This window comes from Stegostoma tigrinum, chromosome 6 (genome assembly GCF_030684315.1).
Source record: "Stegostoma tigrinum isolate sSteTig4 chromosome 6, sSteTig4.hap1, whole genome shotgun sequence".
Lineage (NCBI taxonomy): Eukaryota > Metazoa > Chordata > Chondrichthyes > Orectolobiformes > Stegostomatidae > Stegostoma > Stegostoma tigrinum.
The window spans coordinates 79548724-79574758 of record NC_081359.1 but is presented as its reverse complement, the minus strand read 5'-3'; the positions used below and the strand labels follow the sequence as shown (position 1 = coordinate 79574758).

At 42.0% G+C, this 26035-nt stretch overlaps 1 protein-coding gene across 7 annotated transcripts in view; it reads right to left on the bottom strand.

The window, feature by feature from the left end:
- Positions 1–26035, bottom strand: part of LOC125453689 (microtubule-associated tumor suppressor candidate 2-like) — a 403189-nt gene that overhangs the window by 203759 nt on the left and 173395 nt on the right. For 6 of the 7 annotated variants that reach the window (XM_059646692.1, XM_059646691.1, XM_048533561.2 and 3 more), the window contains 2 exons: positions 23240–23486; positions 20548–20592 (listed from right to left, as the gene is read on the bottom strand). In XM_059646692.1, the coding sequence (XP_059502675.1) occupies positions 20548–20592; positions 23240–23486 (292 nt within the window). The remainder of the gene's footprint in view (positions 1–20547; positions 20593–23239; positions 23487–26035) is intronic. The other variant, XM_059646695.1, reaches the window with a different exon arrangement.

The following is a 26035-nucleotide window of genomic DNA, read 5'->3' as shown; positions in this document are numbered from 1 at the left end:
CCTGGAGTTTGTGCCTTCTACTTTCTCTGGGAAGAAGAGGAGAATTGGAAATGATGCAGAAATAAGATGAGACAACAAGGTATAGAGCTGGATGAACACAGCAGGCCAAGCGGCATCAGAGGAGCAGGAAGGCTGACGTTTCGGGCCTAAACCCTTCTTCAGAAATGGCGGAGGGGAACAGAGTTCTGCAACAAATAGGGAGGGGGGAGGTGGAAAGAAGATGGATAGAGGAGAAGATAGGTGGAGAGGAGACAGACAGGTCAAAGAGGTAGGGATGGAGCCAGTAAAGGTGATCGTAGATGGGGAGTTAGGGAGATAGTCAGTCTAGGGAGGATGGACAGGTCAAGGGTGCGGGATGAGGCTAATAGGTAAGAGATGGGGTTGGGGTTTGAGGCAGGAGGAGGGGATAGGTGGGAGGAAGGACAGGTTAGGGAGACGGGGACGAGCTGGGCTGGTTTTGTGATGCAGTGGGGGAGGGGACGAACTGGGCTGGTTTTGGGATGCAGTAGTGGGAGGGGAAAATTTGAAGCTTGTGAAGTCCACATTGATACCATTGGGCTGCAGGGTTCCCAAATGGAATATGAGTTGCTGTTCCTGCAACCTTCGAGTGGCATTGTTGTGGCACTGCAGGAGGCCCATGATGGGCATGTCGTCTGAGGAATGGGAGGGGGAGTTGAAATGGTTTGCGACTGGGAGGTGCAGTTGTTTAGTGTGAACCGAGTATAGACATTCGGCAAAGCGGTCCCCAAGCCACGTGCTTGGTTTCCACTATGTAGAGGAGGCCACAACAGGTACAGCAGATACAGTATACCACATTAGTGAATGTGCAGGTGAATAAGTGCTTGATGTGAAAAGTCTTTTTGGGCCTGGGATGGGGCTGAGGGGGGGAGGTGTCGAGGCAGGTTAGCACTTGCTGCGGTTGCAGGGAAAAGTGCCGGGTGTGGTGGGGCTGGAGGGGAGTGTGGAGCAGCCAAGGGAATCACGGAGAATGTGGTCCTTCCAGATTGCAGATGGCGGAAGAAGGCATCATCCTCCAACACTTCTGCTATCTGCAATCCGACCCCACCACCAAAGATATTTTTCCCTCCCCACCCTTATCTGCTCAGCTGCACGTCTGATAATGTGGTATACTGTATCTGCTGTTCCCGTTATGGCCTCCTCTACATTTGGGGAAACCAAGTGGACGCTTGGGGACCACTTTGCAGAACACCTACACTCGGTTCGCAATAAACAACTGCACCTCCCAGTTGCGAATCGTTTCAACTCCCCCTCCCATTCCTCAGACAACATGTCCATCATGGGCCTCCTACAGTGTCATAACGATGCCACCCAAATGTTGCACGAACAGCAGCTCATATTCCGCTTGGGAACCCTGCAGCCCAATGGTATCAATGTGGACTTCACAAGTTTCAAAATCTCCCCTTCCCCCACTGCATCCCAAAACCAGCCCAGTTCGTCCCCTCCCCCCACTGCATCACAAAACCAGCCCAGCTCTTCCCCTCCCCCCACTGCATCACAAAACCAGCCCAGCTCGTCCCCGCCTCCCTAACCTGACCTTCCTCCCACCTATCCCCTCCTCCTGCCTTAAACCACACCCCCATCTCTTACCTATTAGCCTCATCCCACCCCCTTGACCTGTCCATCCTCCCTAGACTGACCTATCTCCCTAACTCCCCACCTACACTCACCTTTACTGGCTCCATTCCTGCCTCTTTGACCTGTCTGTCTCCTCTCCACCTATCTTCTCCTCTATCCATCTTCTATCCGCCTCGCCCTCTCTCTCTATTTATTGCAGAACTTTGTTCCCCTCCCCCATTTCTGAAGAAGGGTCTAGGCCCGAAATGTTAGCTTTCCTGCTCCTCTGATGCTGCTTGGCCTGCTCTGTTCATCCAGGTCTACATCTTGTTATCTCAGATTCTCCAGCATCTGCAGTTCCTACTATCTTAGAAATAAGATGAGTCAGGTTCACGATGAGATGCAAACACATGGAAGTTAAGTAGCTGCGACTCAATAGTGAGATTCTGAAGTCATCATTTAAAGTTTATGGGAAAATTTGGAAAACTTTTTCTTCATGTTGAGATTTTGAATTTTTTTCAGTCTTGCTGTGCTTTGCTACTTTTCCCACAATTGGCCAAACCACACCAAGGGTGAGAAAATACTGTCCTCATTGATTCTGGCCAGCTGATTCTTCCTGCAGTAATAAAAAGCAGATGTGGACAGAGAAAACAGGATTAACATTTCAATTTGATGACATCACATCAGAATGCTAACAATGTCTTCTAGGCTTTCCAATAGTTTTCCAGTCAATCAGAAACCAGATTTGCACATATGAATGAATAAAACATATTAAATTCCCTTACCCTTGCAGTAATGTACAACTAGCTGCACCCTTGTTGAAGAAGTACCAAATCCAAGAGTGTACAGTCCAACCTGAGGCCCAACGACACTTTGCAAACAAATGACCACAGAAATGGAACCAGATTCATTGAATTTCAAATTGAACTTGTGCAAACTGCAGCCTGCTCAACTCACACCAGCACAATTGAGGAGACACAGCCATGAATACCACAAACTTAAAGATGCTCAATAGAGTGGAAACTAGGCAAGCAGATATTCAAGACTTTAAACCTGGAAATCCACACTGAAAATGCTATTGAAATATAAAAGTAAGAAAGAGATGCCTATTTCTCAAGCTACTGGTTGGGACAAATTTGCAATGATATATCTGGTTCTAGACACCTTCTGTTTTGGAAAGTATCAAAGCCATGTGAAACATCTGGAGAATTATTCTGGGTTAACATATTACAGTAATTGTGGAACGTTCAAACGTTGTGCATTTTCATTCAAACTGAGAAAGGGATGCCCTAATATTACTCAAATCAAATCTTACATGACAACATATTCATTGTAGCCACAAGTAAAATATGAGTGAAAAATAATTATCTAAGAGGCATAAATTCAGGGAAGCCTGAAAATATTGCAGAGCTACTGTCAGAATTAGTTCATAAATTGGTTGTCCAAATAAAATACAACAGACTAGCATAGTATCTACAGCATTACCTATCGCATACTCTTCTTGTTTCGAAGATCAATACAGCTGTTAAACCTAAACCCCAACAATCATTTGTTCAAAGACTTCAGTGACCACAGGTTCATTTTAAGCCTTAAATGCATTACACCTTCGGCTATACGGTCAAAACAATTACCCAAGCACTTCAGAATGTTAACTGGCACGGACATGAAAGGATATTTTAAATGCCTGCAGGGAGCCCAGGTAAGACACAAGTCACAAAAACATTTTTACTTGCCATTCATTGTAGTTTTTCTGATTACTTGTTGTTTCTTCAATCTTCTTCAAGTTCACTAAAAAAAATTTACTGCCCTATTTAAATGCTTGAAACAATTTCTATTTCCATGAACACATTTAATTGGAATTTACAGAGTATTGTTTTATTTTCTACATCAGTCATGATAAATCACTAAACAGCAACTCAAAAATTACAGGAGGTTATATGATCACAAAGACAAAAATACAAGCTGGCCCCGCAAGCAAGAACACAAACAGAGTATTCTACTGTATTTACAAAATTAGAAACTCACTAAAGTATCCGCTTGATTTCAGTGAAATGTTCCTGCCCTATCATCTAACAGTATTACATCCTGAAACAATGAAATTTAACCTCTTTTTGTAAATTTCCTATCACACTATGAAGATCTCCAGGGGAAAGAAAACCAGAGTCTACATATCTCAGCTATGTCAGCTTGTTTCAGTTGGCGGTACGCTTACTTCGTAATTAAGCGTGTGTGGGTTCCTGTTTCACAGCAAGGTGCATGTAACCATGCCTGGCTCACTACTACTGCTCGAGAGAATGCTTCACTGTCGGCGATGCAAACTATTTGGTACAACTGGAGACAGTGAACGACATTTAGTGTAGAGAATGGGGGTCTCATGGCTCACTGGAGGTTTGGTGAAAGTCCATCATTGCATCCATTTGGAAGTCCAGCAAAGTTAAACCCACAACTCAGGCACTTAACTGGGTAGTGGCAGGCCTCGCCTAGGGGTGGAAATCCCACCGTCAGGGTAATAGCTGGGCATTGCTGGCCATGCCACTGAGGAAGTGGTGGCTGCAGCCAGTACTGTACCCGTAAAATCCCAACAAGGAACCTAGGGTAGCAGTGGGATTGTGGTTGCGTCAAAGGGGTTAGTTCAGCAGCAAGGTCACAGTCAGGACACTTAATGAGCTTAGCCTGCCTCATGCTGAATTCCTCAAATCAGGCACAGAGTGCCTTTCAACAAGGAACTGCCAACCCCATCTCCGATTCAATTCTCTGGAGCCTGCAAGCAACTCCATTAGGGTTCATCCATCAGACTCCTCACATGGCAACTACTCCACGCATGGCTGAGCTAATTGCCCAATTAGGAGCCTCAACTGAGGCAGGGTGGGAAGGAACTGAATTGGGCAGGCACTGGGGTCCCTACCCACCATCCTCCTGCTCAATTAAATGCCTGATTAACCACCAAACCCACCTCAGGAAGACATTAACATCTATCCCATGATGGGAGAGGGCAAGAGGAACAATGGCTAGGGAGCAGATGGATACTGATAAAGTGACTCTGCTCTTCGTAATGTTGATCTGGAGTATGCTCTGGCCCATCATAATTGACTGCCAGCCAAGCTTTGCAATAGTATGAAAACTGCTGAGGAACTAAGGGAGGTGGTACAGAGGACTAACAGGATGTCATCACTCAATGTCTGAAAGCTGGCACTGGGCCTGCAAATGATGTCACTACAGGGTTTAGAATTTTAATGAAAACATAAAGGGAGTTGCTAGAGGGTTTGCAGAGATGACAGTGTGGAGGAACACAGAAGCCATTTCTGAGAATTGGAAACACAGCAATGATAATGAAGCAAGGTGCAGTTGTTAAGTACGCCAAGTTTCAAAGAAAAGTCAATAAGGAACAGGAAGGGATGATACTGTGTGATCACATAAGAACTAGGAGCAGGAGTAGGCCATCTGGCCCCTCAAGCCTGCCCTGCCATTTAATAAGATCATGGCTGATCTTTGACACTCAGCTCCACTTACTCACCCACTCACCATAACCCTTAATTCCTTTACTGTTCAAAAATTTATCTAGCCTTGCCTTAAAAACATTCAGTGAGGTAGCTTCAGCCACTTCACTGGGCAGGGAATTTCACAGATTCACAACCCTTTGGGTGAAGAAGTTCCTCCTGACCTCGGTCCTACATCTGCTTTCCCTTTATTTTGAGGCGATGCTCTCTATTCCTAGTTTCACCTGCTAGCGGAAACAACCTCCATGCCTCCACCTTATCTATTCCCTTCATAATCTTATATGTTTCTATAAGATCTCCCCTCGTTCTTCTGAATTCTAATGAGTATAATCCCAGTCTACTCAGTCTCTCCTCATAATCCAGCCTTCTCAACTCTGGAACCAACTGAGTGAATCTCCTCTGCACCCCCTCCAGTGCTAGTATACTCCTTCTCAAATAAGGAGACCAAAACTGCACACAGTACTCCAAGTGTGGCCTCTCCAGGACCCTATACAGCTGCAGCAGAGCCTCCCTATTTTTAAACTCCATCCCTCTAGCCATGGCAGACAAAATTCCATTTGCCTTTTTAATTACCTGCTGCACCTGCAATCCCACCTTCAGCGATTCGTGCACAATCAGAAAGATGTTGTAACTATGAATTTGCTTTTGATATTAACTCGAAGACATGGTAAAACATGGTTTGGTAAGTTTTCTTCATCATCAGTCCCTAATGGAACCAGCAAAGCATCTTCTGAAGTATTCAATCCCCTCCAGGATTAATTATCTTTAGCCACAATGGATGTGAGTGTTTCAAAAAGCTTCATCAGTAATAATAACAGCTCTCAGCTCCGCTCACGATTACTGAGGCTAGAATGGGTGGAACAGCTAGGAAATCCGGCCTTCAGTTAGAAAGAGAAATACCACTTATTCTGAGAACAACAAATGCTGGCGATCACAGCAGGTCAGACAGCAAGCTCACATTGAGTCTAGATGATTGTTCATCAGAGCCACTTCTGAGAGTCACCTAGACTCAAAACATTACCTTGCTCTCTCTCCACGGATGCGGTCTGACCCGGTGCAATCTCCTGTATTTGTAGTTTTCAGTACAGATTCCAGCATCCACAGTAATTTGCTCCTACCACTTATTCTGCCCTCCCCTCTCAATTTAAAGTGGTAACATGAATGGGGTGGAATCTCAGCAAGATTGGATTTGTCCCCAAATTCTGAGAGCCCCAAATGGGAACTGTCTTTTCTATCTTTGAATTCAAGTATTTCAGGGTTTATCTATTCCCATCTTTCACTGATCCACCTTTAATTCGATACCCCCGATTTCCCCTGTTACTTTAACAAATCACATTGCTAACAAAATCCACGATAAGAGCGTCCTTCTAAAGTGCCTAGCCTGCAGTGCTGTTGGCCACGGAGAATACCAGAATGAACAGGGAGCACAGAGGTGGCATGATGTGGGTGTTAAAATTAACAGCGTAGATTAATGGTGTGTCACAATTCCCTCGTATGTTTTTTTGAACTTTGCTGAATTTACACCACAAATGTATTGACTTGACAAAGGAAACTTGATTCAAGTTCTCGTTGGTACTGGTAGTTTTTAAAAGGCTTTCTCCTTTAAACAGAATATTTAAATAAGCTATCAAAGAATTTCATTTCTCAAAGCATTACACACTTCTAAAGTCATGCACCAGAGTGAATAGTAAAGATATCAACACCAGAGATCTTCAACAAAAAAGTTAGACCTTCTTATGGGAGAATAAGGTCCTGGGGATAAGCTTCAATGGACCAAGTGTGTTTTTCTCATCCTGCTTTGTTCTTTTTCAAATACACAGCAATATTCTCCACTGTGTTAGATTAAAATTGGCACCCAAGATCACAATAAACACATAATCATAAGAACATAAGAGACAGGACTAGAAGTAACCATTCAGTCCATCAAAACTGTTTTGTTATTCAGTAAGTTCTCTGCTGATCTGACTGTGGGTTTAACTTTACTGCCTGGCCCCCTCCTCCTTTATAACCCATCAGTCTCTCATAGAACAAAATTCAGTCTAATTCAACATTGGATGTATTCATCGATCTGGCCTCCACTCACTCTAGGGTACAAAGTTTCAAACGTTAGTAACAGACTGAAAAGGAAGTCCTGAACAAAAACAGAAGTTGTTGGAAAAGCTCAGCAAGTCTGCCAGCATTTTTGAACAAAAAAAATCAGAGTTAACGTTTCGAGTCCAGTGACCCTTGCTCAGAACACGGAGAAATGCAAACTCTGATCTTTTCTTCACAGATGCTGCCAGCACTGCTGAGCTTTTCCAGCAACTTCTGTTTTTGTTCCTGATTTGCTGCACCTGCAATTCTTTCAGTATTTATTGAGAAGTAGTTCCTCTTCAGTTCCATTACCTCCATGGGAAAATCCTCATTTTTGAAACTGTAGAATAACTCCATTCGATCTTCTGATTTCTTTGACAATTATATCACGTGAAATTGTGAGCACAGACCTCTTCAAATAAACTTATGACAGTGAGGTTATCATTCGGGTATGAATAAAATTAGCATCGTGCATGGTTAGCACATCGAAAGAACAGGACACTTGGTAGAACAGCAGCACGCTTGAACTGCCCATCTAGGCTGATTAGCATAACAAAGTGTGGAGCTGGATGAACACAGCAGGCCAAACAGCATCTCAGGAGCACAAAAGCTGACGTTTCGGGCCCAGACCCTTCTTCAGAAAAGCAGGAGGGGTAGAGGATTCTGAAATAAATAGGGAGAGGGGGAGAGGCGGAGCGAAGATGGACTGAGGAGAAGATAGGTGGAGAGGAGAGATGCTGCTTGGCCTGCTGTGTTCATCCAGCTCCACACTTTGTTATGTTGGATTCTCCAGCATCTGCAGTTCCCATTATGGCTGATTAGCATATTGGGGGTATGGTTGGCCGATGCATACTGAGATCTCCTATTGGTTGGGCACAGTCATGCGAAATCCTTAAAGGCCTCTGGTCGAATACAGGGGCTTGTGCAAATTGGGTTTGGGAAATACTGGAGAGGAGACAGGCAAGCCTGAGTGAAATGTATATAAATCTATGTCTTGATGCCAAATATCCTCAAATATATTTAATATGCTATTTATGACAGTCATTTAAATCTATTGCAATCCATTAGTCTGCCAGCAAGTCATACAGCCACTGCAGATGTTCCATTTCCAATCCATGAAGGCAGTGGCACACTAAGCTTGGCTAGAGGTGCACTGGCCAGCATTTATACCATGCCAAGAACCTGGATGTGATATTATAAAGAGTTTAGTCATCCCACCAGGAAGAGGCAAGTATGTATGAACATTTACACAGAAACTAAACTGCTCATGAGCCATGTGGTCACAGCTTAGTGCATCCAGTCATTTGCTTCAATGTGAATTTGAAGTACACAGCAATGGGCACTTACCACTTCCCTTACATTGAGACTCGCAGAAACTGGAATCAAAATATGAGCAGAATAAGGGCAAGCAGAAAGAGCAAGGTCAGTTTGACAGAATGTGAATATTGCAGAGGGCACTGCACAATAAGAAAAGAAAATCTGTCCAGTGTGGGGGAAAAACAGTGGTCTAACTACAAGTTGAATCATTTTACATGCAGGTATCATAGAACCTAGCTAGATAGATGCAAAACAAACTCAAAGGTGGCTGCTGGAGAGGTGATGTTGACAAATCACTCTACACCATACAAGAGTGTTGGCCAGGGTTGGAAGGGTTAAAAGGGACTGAGAATTGCTCAGGCTGAACAAGTGAATGTGCTACAATCATGTACACAATGGCTACTTCTCAGTCCAATCAAGCAGAAAGGAAGTAGCTCTGGTACCTGATTGAGAGGATCGGCACTTCAAAACATAACATGGATGTCTCTGACCGGATGGAGGCTGATAAGAGATCAGGGATAAAACCCAGTGTCATCTCAGCCCTCTAGCATAACTCCCAGAGAGAAACAGCACACGAGTAACCCATGCCCTGCCCTGCGGTGGAACACAGGAACTTTGAAGCCTGGCTAGGACTGCGTTCCTGTGTAATGTGTTTCCAATAAGGCCATAAGACATAGGAGCAGAAATGAGGCCATTCAGGCCATCAAGTCTGCTCCGCCATTCAATCATGGCTGATAAATTCCTCAACCCCATTCTCCCGCTTTCTCCCCATAACCCTTGATCCCCTTGATAATCAAGAGCCTATCTATCTCAGTCTTAAATATCCTCAATGACCTGGCCTCCACAGCCTTCTGTGGCAGTGAGTTCCATAGATTCACCACCCACTGGCTGAAGAAGTTTCTCCCAGTCTCTGTTCTAAAAGGTCTTCCCTTTACTCTAAGGCTGTGCCCTCAGGTCCTAGTCTCTCCAATCAATGGAATTAAGTGCAGTATTGAGTTGGCAGAAGGGTGACTAGTGTGGTTTCCTTTGACTATTTATGATTTGATTTTGGAAATTATTTGATATTTGGATATTTTTGATAGTTTTGAGAATAATAGAGCAGATTGATTAAGTGAAAGACTACTGTGTCTTCTAAACTTACTTTCATTGAGGTTACCTGTTGTCTGAGACAGAGACAGTCAACAAAAGCTTGGCACTATCAGTTGCAAATGTGATAAATAGTCTGACACTGTTAAAATGACGACTGCAGAAGGAGACCATCAAGTGAATGTGAAGTTCCAGATAAACATTTGGGCTAAGTGCGATATCGGGAATTTCGTCAGCTTGTGTGAAGTGGCTCAAGGTAATGGCCCAAAAATGAAGCTCTCAAATGTAAGGTTGAAGCTAGATGATGGAACAATTAATTTTTTCCCCTCTTGGGGTGAGTAAGTTGAAAGCCAAATGCAATAGGAAGAAAGAAGATCTGAAGTTCCACATTGTAGGTACTAAATAAAATCTACTTATCTCAGCTTAAAGAAAGTTTGGTCCAACTTGTCCATGCCAACCAGATATCCTAAATTAATCTAGTTCCATTTGACATATGTCCCTCTAAACCATTCCTATTCATATATCCATCCAGATGCCTTTTAAATGTTGTAATTGTTCCAGTCTCCACCACTTCCTCTGACAGCTTATTGTATACACACATCATTCTCTGCACAAAAAAGTTGTCCCTTAGATCCCTTTTAAATCTTGCCACTCTTAACTTAAACCTATACCCTCTACTGTTGGATTCCCCGACCCTGACTACTCACCCTATTCATGCCTGTCACAATTTTACAAACTTCCATAAAATTAGCGCTCAGCCCCAGAAGCTCCAGGGAAAATAGCCCCAACCTATTCAGCCTCTCCCTATAGTTCAAACCCTCCAAACCTGGCAACAACGTTGTAAATCACGTTTCACATTTTTCATACAGCCGGAAGACCAGAATTGCATGCATTATTCCAAACATGGTCTAACCAATGTCCTGTACAGCTGCAACATGATGTCCCAAATCCTATATTCAATGCACTGGCCAATAAAGGTAAACAGACCAAACACCTTCTTCGCCAACTGTCTACCCGCAACTCCACTTTGAAGGAAATACGAACCTGCACCCCAAGGTCTCTGTTTGGCAACAGTCCCCAGGATCTTACCATTAAGATAAAGGCCTTTTCTCACTCTGATTGCTCTAAACCAGTTAAATAAAACAAGGAATCAGGACAAAGGAAACAAAGAATCTCAAAAGTCATCTGTCTAATTACCAATGGCGAAGTCACCAGTAACCTTCGTCGTAGCAGCCATAACATTCAACTAACCACTCTTTGCAGAGACTCATCAGTATATCTGTAAATTTTTAAACTTTTATATTTTTGGAACTACCCCTTATTTCTAATCAGTGTGTATGTGTGTTGCACTACTAAGTTCTTCTCATGTTTAGTGATTAGTGAACTCACTTCTTATAAATTCAAGAAAGTCTGGTTAAATTGGCTTTTTTACAAAAACGTAAATTAGTTTCGGTCTGCAGAAAGGTTTTCAAAAGGGGAGGTGTTTTTTTAAATTAACCTTGTTGCAACCAAACGAGGAGGCGGGGTGAATACAGAAAGGGAGCCAATTCATCCTTTCTGATCCAAGGGCTTAACAGTTTGGAGTACCCTGTCTGGAACAGTGACAAATTTGGGACTGGTCATAAAGAGCCCACATGATAGTGGCAGATCAATATGACTCAAATTTTTCTCCTCTCGGTTGTGAAATTTGCCACGTTGACAGGGAAATGAGCAAAGATTCAAACCACGAGCGATCGTATGTTTGTGTGTCCTCCAGGAATTATGACAGTCATTTATAATGGTGGTGCCATATCTCCTCCTTTGGGAACAGATACTCCATTTCTGTACTGACAGAACTGGCAAGCAACTAAATGGCACTACAGCTTATTGGCATCATGTGAACATAGATCAGGTCTCAAAGTTGTCCAGGCAACTTATAACACTGTAAAATCAGTTTGTGTACAGTTCTAAATAGTGACCAAAACTGTGTCCAGAAAAAATGAATATGCAGTAGCCTTCATGCCTACTTTACACAAACATAGCGTTGAGGTTATAAAGGTAGATGTCTGCTCGTGCTCCAGGCATTCACGTGTATCTCAAATGTACAGCTAATCCGATCTAGCGATTTTGAAAAGCAGATTTTCTTATTCCAACTCCTTGCACTAAAATTCAGGAACATCAGGAGCATGTACCAAGAATAGACCTTAAATCCACTGTTCTTTTTCAACAATACCAAAAAGAAACCCAGAACTGCCAGAGACATCAAGAACTGGCATAGTTCTGAAGACTATTTCAATGACTGATATGGATTTTCAGCACATGTTCCTATACTCTCAAATGCTAATTTCTTATCAGGCCATTGTGAAATGGTTTATACTATGAAACCAATTAACTATATGTAGTGGACCATTTGTTATGGCCTTCAATGTCTTTAAGTTCCAAACCAACAAGAACTTGCATGATAATTTATCAATGAAGTCAGAGAAGCATCTACTCTCAAACTAACACATTCACTTCAGTCAATTCTTACTCTCAACAGAACTAAGTGGAAAACAATAGACATAAAGTGAGAGCTTGAAATGTTACAAAATATAAAGGTGTAACACATGGGTCCTTTAATATACACATATGGAGAATCTTTTTTTCAAGTGCTCCTGTGACCAATGCGCTGAGGAGACACACAGCTTAAAGGTTACATAGTGCAAGCCACAGATCCATAAGTCACAAATTCCCCCGACTTATGCTGTCAGTCAACATGAGGCATGAAATGGAACCTAGAAACTTCTGCATGTAAAATTATAAAACTATATTCTGAATCAAGGGCCATCCTACTAAATTGCATTATAACCAACTCAAAACTGGAACGAAATAAACTTGCAACAGTTGGCCAGACTGTTCCCCCTAGCTGAAGTAACACTGCATGGTCCAGAGAGACACGAGCAGAGAAGATTAAAAAGGAATGTCTTCAGAAGATAAAACAGATTAAAAAGGGAACATTAGGCAAGAGTTATAATGGTAATCTCATGGTTATTTGACCTCTTAATCTGTTCCAGCTGTGTTCTTATGCTTTATGTCATTACAGTATCTGGAGTTCCGGTCAAACCAGCTTGTAGCTTTCTCATTTTTATCCTGCATGTTATCAGTTAATATTCTAAAAATAAATTTAGAACTTGAAAGGAGCCACGCTATTTCAGTGAGACCAAAAATAAATGTCTATTTACGTTTCTGATAATGTGGCTTATTTGAGTGCTAACAACTTTCCACTTGAATAGATATTGGATGTGACTTGGCAAATTTAAGGGCTATTCTACAGTTAAGTCATTAAATGTCCATGTCTTCAGCATTATAAAATTCAACTATAATTGAGTGGCATACTGACCCTCACTAAACTCAACTAGGCTTTTCCTTAAATAAAAATCAACGTGTTCAGGCATGTTATTGTACAGCTTTGATGCAGGTGTGACATGAACCCAGGCCTCCTGGTTCAGAAGTAGGGACACCAGCACAGCACTACAAGATTCCCCCTTAAATTCAATGGTGTTGCTTGATAACAATGGTTCAATGAGCCTGCCTGAGTGGTTTTCCAATATGCATATGAATTTCCAAGTGCGGAATTGAGGCTCAGTGATTCTTAAAGTACTGCTGCACTTTTAAGAGAGGTTATGAGGAAGGGTCATTCGACTCGAAACATTAACTCTGATTACTCTCCACAGATGCTGCCAGACCTGCTGAGTTTTTCCAGCAACTTCTAGTTTCGTCACAGAGGCAAGATTTGTTTTGGAAGCTGACTAATCAAACAAACTGGCTAGAACACTTTCCAAAACTGTCCTTGCGGGGACAAAAGAATATTAGTCTTCAATGGAGAAAATAGCCCTGAGGAATGCACAAAAGGAGTTCACCCTAAAAGAGCCAGTGTACAGAAATCATAGCAGGAGGCAGCCAATCAGGTGAATCCTATCTAACACATTAGCCATAGCAACATACGAGAAAAAAGTTCCTCAGATGAAGGAAGAGTATTTGGGTAAGGGACAACGACAGATACCCATTAAAGGAAAGGGTTGACTCTTTAATGCATGCAACAGACTCTCAATACAAAGTATGCTGAGATATCCGCAAAGCAACTTGCAAGCCTCTGACTGCTTCAATCTCTTTCTTGTTGGTTGCCACAGAGATTCATTTGCTTTCACTAAGCAATGCAGCATACAACTTCTAGATCTTATTGTGCTCTATCTGCTCATCCTTCCACATCTGATGCATAATGTGCAGCTCATATGAGTACCTCGTGTGTTACTTTTTAATGCTGAAATGGTTTTGTAACTTTCCCTTCACAGGAGAAAGCTTTGCATAACCGTCAGTAAACATGCAGCAATATAAGTAAGGGAGATTTACAGTCACACAAAGCCTATGGAATGACTTAACCAAGCGGACTCAGCACAATCTCTTTGTCCAGTCATCTCAAATTTTTAGAATGAAAAAGTGGAAAAATACAACAACATTATTCCAACCCAGATACCGTGAACCCACACAGCACAATGGAATATGTGGAAATTCAAAGCATCCACAGCAGGAATTTCCAAAGTTAGAAGATGCAAGTGCTAAAGTACCATTTCAGCATTAAGAGGTAACACAGGAGGTACTGATATGAGCTGGACATTGTGCATCTGATGTGGAAGGATGAGTAGACAGAACACAATAAAATCTAAAAGCATTGCTTAGTGAAAGCAAATGAATCATAGCAGTATTTTTGTCACTAAGTTCTATCTTACAGAATGCTCCTATATCTCGTCTAAAGGCATCAATGATCATCTTGGAAATGCCTTGATTGTGAGCTTTGCGCTTTTTTGTTCTAACCAAGGAGCCATCCCTCCACAAATCCTGGTTGCTTGACAGATGTAGACAGTAACTGCAATATGGTAGGAACAGAAACAGAAGTGGACTTCACCTAACAGGCCTGGAATCCATTTGCCTGTTTAAACCCTACTGCAGAAGGGAAGGGTATGAGACAAAAGTAAGTAATCAGTGTAAACAGCATCTAAAAATCCATCAAAATCTAGGCAGTTAGCACACCCAAGTCTTGGTGGTTTCATTGAAGGAATGATATGTGACTCCCACTGGGGGGGGGGGGGGGGTGACTGTATTGATGTGGGCAGGTCAATTTTGCAGAGGCGGCTGTAAACAGGCTCTAACCCCTTGCTTGCAAATGCAAAAGCAAAAGGATTAATGCAGGTTACAGAGATAGTAAGAACTGCTGATGCTGAAGTCAGAGATTATGCAGCGTGGAGCTGCAGGAACACAGCAGGCCAGGCAGCATCAGATGAGCAGAAGAGCTGATGTTTCGGGTCAGGACCCTTCTTCAGAAATTTTCTTCAGAAACGTTACAGATCCTTCCCATCAGGTCATAAGAAATACCAACAGGAGAAGGCCTTTCTGTCCCTCATGCTGGCTCCTCCATTCAATAGTATCATGGCTGTTCCAACATTCCTCATGTTAACTTTCCTGCCCTTTCTCCATAACCAGTGATTTCCCTCCTGATTTCCCTCTTGATCCCCCTTATACTTTTTCTCCCACCTTTAGTAAAATCGCACACTATTCATTTTTACATTGGAATGTATATGCTGCTGACTAATTTGAAAGATCTGGCATCTGACAGAAGAGAAATCCAAAACCTAAAGCCAAACTGCAGAGCAAGCAAGATGGATTACAGGTAATCTATAAAACAATAAGACTTCTGAATAGAAGAGACTGCAGCCTGGATACTACATATTTCTGTTTGGTGTGTTTTCAGAGGTGGGGGTGGTACATTTAACATAAAATAATGAAGGATGAGCACCAAAATCAGCAGCCAATTCACCATAAATAAATAATCAAAGGTTAATTGAGCTTGCTAGAAATTCCTGACATCAATATTACACCACCCCACCATAATGTGATTCACATCGATAGTTGGGTGGCAATTGGATTCACAATTTTATTTTTAAAGGCCTTTAATACAGGAAAGAGAGCTGCAGCGTCCCATGCCTTCTCTTCCTTACAACTGCACATTGTTTCAATCTCTGCCTGTATTGCCAAAAAGAAACACAGCCGAAAGCCTCCGGCCTCAACTGGACCTGGGACACATGAGGCCTCGTGAATGGGCTTGGCCCCATTCCCAGCAGCCCCCACCACAGGAGCCAGGTGCTGCTAAGACCTGTGGAGCTGCTGGCCAATCCAGTGCTTTTGGTGGGGGGGGGGGGGGGGTTGGGCTTCTAACCAGCCAGATGGAATTTTCTTCTGGGGTTGAATCATCCATCAACCCCTACCCCTGCTTCATTTTCCACCCTATATCTCAATGTTATATTTGCATGATTATATTTCATATCTGTTATTTCCTTCAACTAGAACCTACAATACACAACTCCTCTCCACTCTACCCAATGCCTTGAAAAATGCTCCAGGGTTCAACACAATACTCAATATGAAGTCTCACAAGAAAGAAAGGGAAGTTACACAGCAATATGTCCATGTTTCTTTCAGTTATGTTTCCAATTTACATAAGCCTTTAAATCATGTATTACAATATTAACGTCTTCAAAGGCTGACTCCCCATAGTTCTCAAATATTCTGTACTTGCCTTCAGCAATGCTCCTTTTCACTGATCTTCTGCTTTTCATTATAGAAGCGTTATGTCTTTACCGCATATTCAGCAGTTTTAAAAGGGGTCAGACTGTTTCAAGTCTTGTTTGAAAGGAGTCAAAATCATGACATGTCCATCCAGTTTGCAGTATATCTATGTACAGCATTTTCCAAATACCAGTGATGCTCATTGGTGCCAGGTATTGATAAACAACAATCTATATCAATGTGGACTATGGTCATTTTTAATGCAGAAACCTGTGAATGATGTAGCTGAAGATTCTTTTGGAGGTATATTTCTGTTGTTTATTACTTATAATAAATAGTTTACAGCAGTGATCTGTCCCATTGAGAAACAAGTAATTTATGATCAGGATACAGCCATTTTGACCAGTAACCCCGCCTATTTGGTTTACAGAGCCCACAACGTTATTGACTATTGAACAGACACTTGTCTCGCCCCACCCACACCTCATAAGGAAAACTTTCCGCAACTAGATGAGAACTTATAAGTTGACTTCTTTTCCTCTAACTGTGAGAAGAATATAAGAGTTAAAATGTTGATACAGTTCTTACGACTAAGGGAACAAATGATTTTAGGAGAAAGAGGGAACAGGGTATGTACTGGACTGCAGGGCCAAATGGCCTACTCCTGCTCCTATATTCCATGTTTCAATGCAAGAAGCTGCTAAATCATCAGGCTGCATGTACAACATCAAATAATGGGCAGAAATTTCCTCCCATTAAGTAATGTCTTCAATCCCAACTCCAAGCACCTGAGGTCACCCAAAACCTATTTGCCTACATCCTATTGTGCAACAAGTCCCATTCATCCATTATTCTTGCTCTACACTTGCTTGTGGTCAAGCAATATTTGATGTTGCACATCTCATCCTTGTTTTCAAATCCCTCCATGACCTTGTCCCTCCACATCTCTGTAATTTCCTCGAGGTTCAAGTTTCCATAAAATCTGTGCTCCTTTAATCTGGCAACTTAAACCTTCTCAGTTTGAAGTGTATTTATGATTGAGATGAGAAAAGATGGGATGACGATTGAATGAAGAACAAACACTAGTTAGACTTTTTTAACCATCTGGCCAAATATTGTCTTACTTAATTTGGGGTCAAATATTGCTTCAGAATACTCTTTGAAGGACTTTGAGAAGCTTTATTACATTATCATTCCTCTCACTGTTGTCAAATACCCTGGAGTCAAGACTGCAGAGTATAGAAAGTTAGGGAGCAGGAAGGGATATACACCAGTGAAAGAGGCTCACATACTAGATCAGATCAAATCACCACTTAATACAAACAGGAACTGAGTATAATTATTATAGAAGCACTTTAAAAATACCAGTTATTGTTGCAACAACATAAAATAAGAGCTTTCAAAATATCGTATAACGTGCACATATTTCAGAATCTTAAAGGGAAGGGAGAGGATGTAGTGGCTTATAGCTTGAACCATAGGGAAGGTATTGTTTTGTCTCATCGGTCACTCCTTGATATTTAAGTCGGCGTTACTCCTTTAAATTAGCAATGCCAAGCAGCTGCGGCATTTCGCAGGAACCAGCACGATAGAGTCTTGCCAAACAGCTTTAGCAACAAAAGCATTAGATTCCGACAAAAGCATTGTGGACCACACAAAGGCAAAATAAAACGTGAATGCTGGAAATACTGAAAAGTTCTGGTTGCTTCTGTGGAGAGTCAAACAGAATTATTGTTGCATGTGTTTTTCATTTTCCTATTGTTCATCAGAAAAGGCAGTGCTCAGAGCTCTAATAGCAATTAGGAAGGACTGCAATGGAGCTGAAAGCCGAAAAGGATAAATGACAGTAGCGAAGATGTGTCAATGGACAGGTAGAGTCACCAACAATAGCTGCCATCCAATACACACAGCCACAGTTATGAACTCAATGTTGAACCCAAAGGCCGTAAAATGTCTATCAAAAGATGAAGGTGCTGTTGTTTGAGCTTATGTCGAGCTTCAGTGGAAGCTTCAGTAGGAGACTAAGAACAGAGAGGAGAGTGTGGAAGTGGAGTAAAGAAATGAAAGAAAGGTGCTGGAAGCTTGATGTATTTGTGCAGGAGTTCCAATTCTATTATTTTACCTCCCACCTTCTTACCAGCAAAAATTCCAAACACATCTTCGTGGTTTCACCATCACTTTAGTTGTGCTTCTTTCAATTAGTATCCTAGATTCATTGTTCGTGATGCAGACTATTCCTTACTGGGGATACCAAATGCAGACTGGGTGACTGGCTTGCAGTACGCTGCCGTTCAGTTTGGAGGGTGATCTTGAGCTTCCAGTAACCATTCATTTTAGTTCTTCTTTCTGAAGTAACTTCACAAAGGCCAGTAACCTTGTCACCAAGTCATCCTTAGTTTACAGGTGTACCCAGCCGACAATGACCCTGCTAGCTCACAGCTACTTCTGGCACTCTTGTTTATATCTGTCAGCCAAGACTGCCTGATTGGATCATGACAACAGCCACAATCAGGGAACACTTAATTTACATGGTCCACCTGGCTGACCTCATTACAATCACTGTATCCTTCTGCTCCCACTCTGACCCTGGTCTCCTACATTGTTCTAATAAGGCTCAACATAGGCTCAAGGAGCAGAACCTCATCATTGAATACAACAGTTTAAAGCCCAATATCAACAATGAGGTCCACCATTTCAGATTGCAATCTCTATTTTACTTTTTGGATGGTGACTGTTGGTCAAGGTTCCACTGTTTTCCATTTACAGCTTCTGTAGACATTTTGCTTGTTCCTTTATTTGTCTGCCGCCCATTCTATCACATGCCTTTTTGCTTGCTCTTTCCTTCCTTCCTTCCTCCTGTTGGCTGCAACTTATAAATTGTTAGATGCGTGAACACCCCAAGTTCTGGTGAATGGTCATCACTTGAAATGCTGGAATCCTCCTGGGCCCAAAGAGGTAAGACTGTAACATTGAAACTCAGTGCATCAAACTGGCTCCCAGTCATAACCCTTTCTCCAAAAAGTATTGACAAAGGTGGGGTCAATTTGGTAGTCATTACCACCCAGAAATAGAGGATAATAAATGCAGCCTATTAAAGGATCAAATGAGAGCAAATTCCCAAGCTCGGATGGGTCTCCTGACGAGCCTGCAGCCTCATAGGTACCTAGCTAGGACATCCTAATGGCAGGACAAGGAATCGTCAACACTGCTCCTCACTCTATCCTCAACCAAAAGCCAGAGGGATGAGAAAACCAGATCCACAACTATAAGCTATCATATGCAGGGAACCCCATAATAATGGCCTGCAAGCTATGGTCATTCTTTCTTACTTTACAAATCCCTTCGGTGACTGCCTACATATTCAAACGCCCTCACGTGTCTCTGCAGCATCAGCAGCTCTCACTTTTCCCACGGGGGTTGCCAGGCATTCAGGGGTTTATGATTACAGACTCTTATCTCAGGAATCCACTGACTGTCTTTAATTGGAAGGTATAAGTGGAAGCAGCCTGTTAATGGGTTGCCTCCAGTATGATTATGCCATGTGACCCCAGAGAAACACTGACACCACACATCGGCACCAGCACTTGATTCTGAAGGCAGAAACACTTCATAAATAGTCAGATTCCACTTATTATCTGTTTCTCTCTCAACAGATGCTGAAAGACCTGCTGAGCACTTGCGGTATTTGGTGTTTTTATTTAGTAGGAGATCCCTGTTAGTTTGGCAAGTTAACCCTATGTGAGTTTTTCAACCATACTAAGCCACAAACTTCTAGGTTCAAGCAATTGTGTTATGCTGATAAATTTAGATCCGGAAATATGTTAAACCCATCAAGACTACAGCACAGAATGTGTTCATTCGGCTCTTTGTATGATGTTAGCTCTTTAACTGAAGCAATTTAATCTAATTAAACATGCGTTTGTGTGTAGCTCTGTTTGTTTGTACATGTGTGTAAACACCCATGTTTGTCATTGTGTTTGTGTAGGTGTATCCATGTGTGCATGTATTGGTGTACATGTGCATCCCTGTCCATTTGTCTTTTTTTGTGTGCTTATATATGGATGTGTCTGAATGTGTGCATTTACATTCAGATATCTGTATAAATGTCTATGTCCATCTGTGTCTGTGTATCAGTGTGTGTATGTCTATCCGCATGCTTGAGTTTCTATGTATTTTTGTGAACCATCGTGTATGTATATATATCTGTGTGACTTTCATTCTGGTCTGCTCCCAGTGCATTCATGGCTTGTATATGCCCTGTATGTCCCACAATGTCATGCAAAACCAGATGGTTGACTGTAATGCTCTAACAGACAAACCATACATTAATAATGTGTTAAGCCATACACATTAACCATGAAAACTTGGTAATGGCCATTACACCTAGAAATTAGAGGGTGCTGGTGTCATAGAACCTTACCCCAGTAAAGAGCCAAATTCTTTAGAAGAGAAGGCACAGTGACAACTAGGAAAAGAAAGGAAAACAAGTGAAAAAGTGAAGAAACGAAAAGGAGGTGAAAATGAAAATATTAAAGCACAGAAATGGAAATTAAGTATTCTAGAAGTACGGAATTAACAAAAGGAGAATTCACAGAGATAAAACCACTAAAGGATGAACAAGATCAACACAAAGGAGTTGGTACAAAATAGCAGGGATACAGAATAAATACTTTGCCTTAATCTTTATTCCTGAGTAAGAATGTAGTGAGGAGAGTACATAATGCCCATTAGAGCCAACAATAGACAGGTTCATCCAATTTTAACAGCCACTGCCATCACCCTGATCAAATGGCTGAGAGGTCAACAAGAAGCAGCGCTGAAATGTATCATTCTGAGGAAACCATCAGGGAGCAATATTGCCCTGATTCCCTTCCTCACAACTTCTGGTTACAATCATAGATCAGTCAATTATGCGTTTGGTGAACTTTGCCTTCACTCTCACTGATGAAACTAACACAGAGGAAGTATTAATACAGAAGAAGTCAGAAGAAATACTTCAACAGTTAAAACCACAAGAGCAGAGACAAAATCATCGAATGGTTACAGTGTTCAAGGAAGCCAGACACCAGCCAAAATGTAGAATGACAAAATCCTCGTCTAGATAAATTGTGGACTACAATGAATTAAGGAGGTAATGTTAAATTGAAAGTAAAATTGGGTCACACCACAATAGAGAAACATTGCACAGTTCTGGTCTCCATATTACAAAATTGAAGCATTGCTCTGGAAAATATTTATCAGGATATTATCAGAATTGATGGATGCAATAATAAGGAATGATTAAACAAGCCTTTTGTTCCCCTGGAAAAGAGAAGGTAAAGTGAGGACAAAGTGCTCTATATGCTGAGGATTTTGATAGGATGAGAAATTGGGCTTGTTTGTGATTCTATGTTGAGTGATATGAGTACTCTTAAGGGTCTATGCGCCATGCACAGACACTTTTGGAAGTGAATCATGCTGGATGCCATCCAGTAAGACTTTATTCAAGTCCTGGTTATAGTCCTGAAATTCACAACTTTAAGTGAAACAATATTAAGTGAAGCATGACTTCCCATAGAAATCAATGTTAAAGTCAGAGTTAAGTTTTTGCATGCAAGTTTCACTCAGAAAAAATAATGTACATATTGAAATTCTGTACTGCACTTGTGAATTCCTAGCTGAAGCATCTTACAAAGCGAGAAGGAGTCATTAAATATAAAGTGAACACTGTACATTTAGATACTTCAGGACTTTTCTCAGCAGAAAGCAACTCAAAATATTAAGTTGAAATGAATTATTATTTATTCAATTCCCAAAAGGAATTAAAATCAGTTTTAAAGTAAATAAATTTAAGACCACAGTAGAAATACAATGTAAGTATATGTACAAATACTGTAAACAAATATTTTTAATCAGCTTGTGCAGACATATTACTACACACCCCTGGACTAGAGCAGAGATAGCAACAACTGCAGATGCTACAGTCAGAGTCAATACAGTGTGGAGCTGGAGAAACACAGCAGGTCAGGCAGCATCAGAGGTACAGGAAAGTTGACCTGATGAAGCATCCTGACCCAAAACATCAAAATCTCTGTTCCCCTGATGCTGCCTGATCTGGTATGTCCTCCAGCTCCACACCATATTGACACTCCTGGAGTAAATGGGACTTGAACCCAGTCTTCCTGGCCCAGAGAGAGGGACACTCTCACTGTGACACATGGGTCCTTCCTAACTGTAAATACTGAAAATGTTAAAAATACACTCACCTGTAGCAGAACACTGCCATCAGTGGTAGAGCATGCTCAGTTTTGCCTGCCCTGACATCAACTGCAAGTTCAGAAAGACAGCCAGGACAGAAATGGACTTGGCAGACTTTAAAGTCAAGATCAGAGGACAGGGTAAGAGTTGAATGCGGGAGTGAAGAGGGCTTTGAAAACAGAGCAGGTGCAGTCAGAAAGCCAGGACGACCGAGTGTGAGAACTGAAGCTTGGGGAAAACATTTTGAAAGCAGGCAGGCCGCAGAACAGGATGTCTGACAAAATGTTAAAATGAGACTCCCAATGTTACAGAAATACATTGTCACTATTATGGATATTAAAGCAAGACAATGTCAACTGAGTCCATTTTAAATGGATATGGTGATGCCACTAATCTGAGGACATGTTGGAATGTTAGCATCTTAACCTCAACGTGATTTGAAATCAATGCATTATGACGTTCTGAAGCAGGAAGGACCTCTACACCAGCACTATTTAAAGGGACTATCAACTACTCTCGGGTTAATTGTTGGTTGATTTTCTTCTCTGGTTGTTTGCTTTAGTTCTACAAATGCTTGGGGATTTGTATAGCTGTTTGATATCGCAAGTGGTGTGGTGAGGTGCTGTTAGATTTTGAAGTATTCAAGGCTTCTTTCTGATCAAGCTACTTGCTCTCAGACATGGGTGCACTGGTAGGCAATCCCCTTGGAATACAGCTTGTCCTGGACAAAGAATGCACGTCACAAAATTCAGTGAATAAAGGGAGGAAGAAAAGGGTGAAAATGATTCCCAGCGGAAGGCCCTATTTGCCCAGATTAGATATTTGCAAGTCTGAGATTTTTAACATAAAAAGAAACAAAATTAATGGTTATTTACCTGTAATTTCCTGGCCAACTTGCCCTTGAATTTGAAGTGCACTGGAATTTAGCGATGTTCTCTGGCTTTGCAATGCAAGCCTGCTTTTTGCTGCAGGAAGTCTCGAGATTGCGCCTAGGCCTAACGGTGGCCTGAGAGTTTTGGGTAACCTAGAAACAGCTGTATGGGGTGCAGGACTGAAGCACTCTTCTGGAACTGAAGCCACATTCTGTCCAGAACTAATTTGACCAACAGAAGGGGCGTCTATCTGGAAAAATAAGCAAGAGAAATATTTCATCACATGATTTTGATAATAATGTTCAAGTAAACGTGCACTCCTGAAAGACACACGCACAGACAAGATAAACAAAACCATCTCTTTAAAGTAACATTTATGATGGATATATTTTTACATGAGTTGGCTTGATTTCATAGAATTTTACATTCATTTCAATTTTGCATTAATCAGTGGATCCATATTTCACTTGAGTATTGGTACCATTGTTTGCTATCATTGGTACCACTTTGCTTCAGAGTCATAAGCTTCTAGCATAAAGTCCAACATCAGAAAGAAAGGAATACAGCAAAACCTGGAAGTGATGTAAATTTTTCCAAAGCTATCCTGTAAACCTGAAAATGGAACACCAATTTAGACCCGTGAGCTCATTTCTGAGTTTTATCTTTTTTTAAACTACACTGTCGGAGATGCTGTCCTTGAGGAAAAGTGTAAAACTGGGGCCACACCTGGCTCCTTCGGTGCATGTAAAAGGCATGGCATACTTCCAAAGGAAAGTGCAAGGCAGAGTTTGCTGACTCATTACAGTTTAGGATTGGTGGTCAGTTTGACCTCAAGAGATGAAAGGAGGTTGAGAAGGTGGGTCATTACGGCGGCCTCAGTTGGTACAGGAGTGAACCTGCACTGTCGGCATTCTTGCATCCAGCTAACCAACACCAAAAGAAGAGCAGCATAGTCATCTCTTGTCTCATGGCCAATATCAATCCATCAATCAACATCAGAAACAAACAGAACTTCTGATCACCATCATATTGCTGTTTGTGGAAGTTTTGCATATGTAAATTGGCTGCTGCATGGCCTACATTACAATAGTCATTACACTTCAAATGTATTTCAGTGCACTTTCAGATATCTTGCAGTCATGAAGCACCACTTTAATACTGGTCTTTTCTTTCTGATATTCAATTTTAATAATCCTACAGATGTCAGACAGATGGGAAGATAAAAACGTGCAAGTACCAAGAGATCGGGTTTCCATAGTGAGCCGTGTTTATCGAATAGTCTGGGCTCTACGTACGATGTCCAGCCGTACTTACTGACGTGTTTCTGCAACTGGTCAGCGATCTTATTATGGCGTTTGATTCGAGCGTTCTTAACGAATGGGCAGTTTCCTGAGATGTGTGGTAGGGTCTCATTTGCCATCTCACACCTACGGCATAGTTTGTTTCTGTACGGCCTACCTCTAGATATTGTGGTTCTTGTCGGGTATAGGTTACACCGCAAGAGCACGCTGTTAATGAATCTAGAGGATTTTTGTTGTACTCCAGCCTTAATCCAAGAGTTAGAGATCTTGTCATCTCTAAAGTACTGGATGCCAGTTCCCTGACATTCCAGCTTTTGCCACTTCTCGAATTCCCACTCTCTCCAGCCTGCATACCTATTGGGTGGTTTCGGTCGCCCCTCGTTTGCCTTTTGTGCTACCGGCATCATGTCTTGGATGTCAGCCATCAGGTCTATCATCCCCTCACCGTTGCCGCGGGTGTTGGGTTGGAAATTTTCAATTTCCTTTAGGACTTTGAGTGCACGCAGTCCCGCAACTGTCTCTGTGTTGCTCTCTCCTTTATATTGAAAGGAGGCCCGAATGACTACATCACTTGACATGTCTAGTAACTGCCCATTCGTTAAGAACGCTCGAATCAAACGCCATAATAAGATCGCTGACCAGTTGCAGAAACACGTCAGTAAGTACGGCTGGACATCGTACGTAGAGCCCAGACTATTCGATAAACACGGCTCACTATGGAAACCCGATCTCATATTTAAGAAAGACAGGAAGATCGCGGTCGTAGATGTCACAGTGCGGTACTGGCTCTGATGAAGGGTCTAGGCCCGAAACGTCAGCTTTTGTGCTCCTGAGATGCTGCTTGGCCTGCTGTGTTCATCCAGCCTCACATTTTATTATCTTGGAATCTCCAGCATCTGCAGTTCCCATTATCTCTTAACCAAGTACCAAGCCTCCCTGGAGCTGACTAAATGTAGTGGAGCAGGCAACAAGCATCCTAAGGACTATCCCAAGTCTCAAGTCTTTTCTTCTATTCATATGTCAGGTCCCTAGGTAGCTCTGGTATTGGACTGAAATTTACCTTCGCAGCACAAGCAGGGAGCCGGAGATAACTTCACGGCAGACCAAAGCAGTGAAGACATTTGAGATGAGTAGGTAAGCTCTTTATTAATTTTCTTTTAAAACATAGAACAGTACAGCGTAGTACAGGCCCTTCGGCCCACGATGTTGTGCCGAGCTTTTACCCAAAACCAAAGGTCTATCTAACCTTCACCGCTACCTTATACTATCATCTCTATGCCTATCTAATTGCTGCTTAAATGCCCCAAATGAGGCCTACTCCACTACCCTCTCCGGTAATGCATTCCATGCCCCTACCACTCTCTAAGTAAAGAACCTACCTTGACATCTCCCCAATATCTACCTCCTTTCACTTTAAAACTATGTCCCCTTGTAAAAGCTACCTCCACCCTAGGAAAGAGTCTTTGGCTGTCTACTCTATCTATACCTGTGATCATTT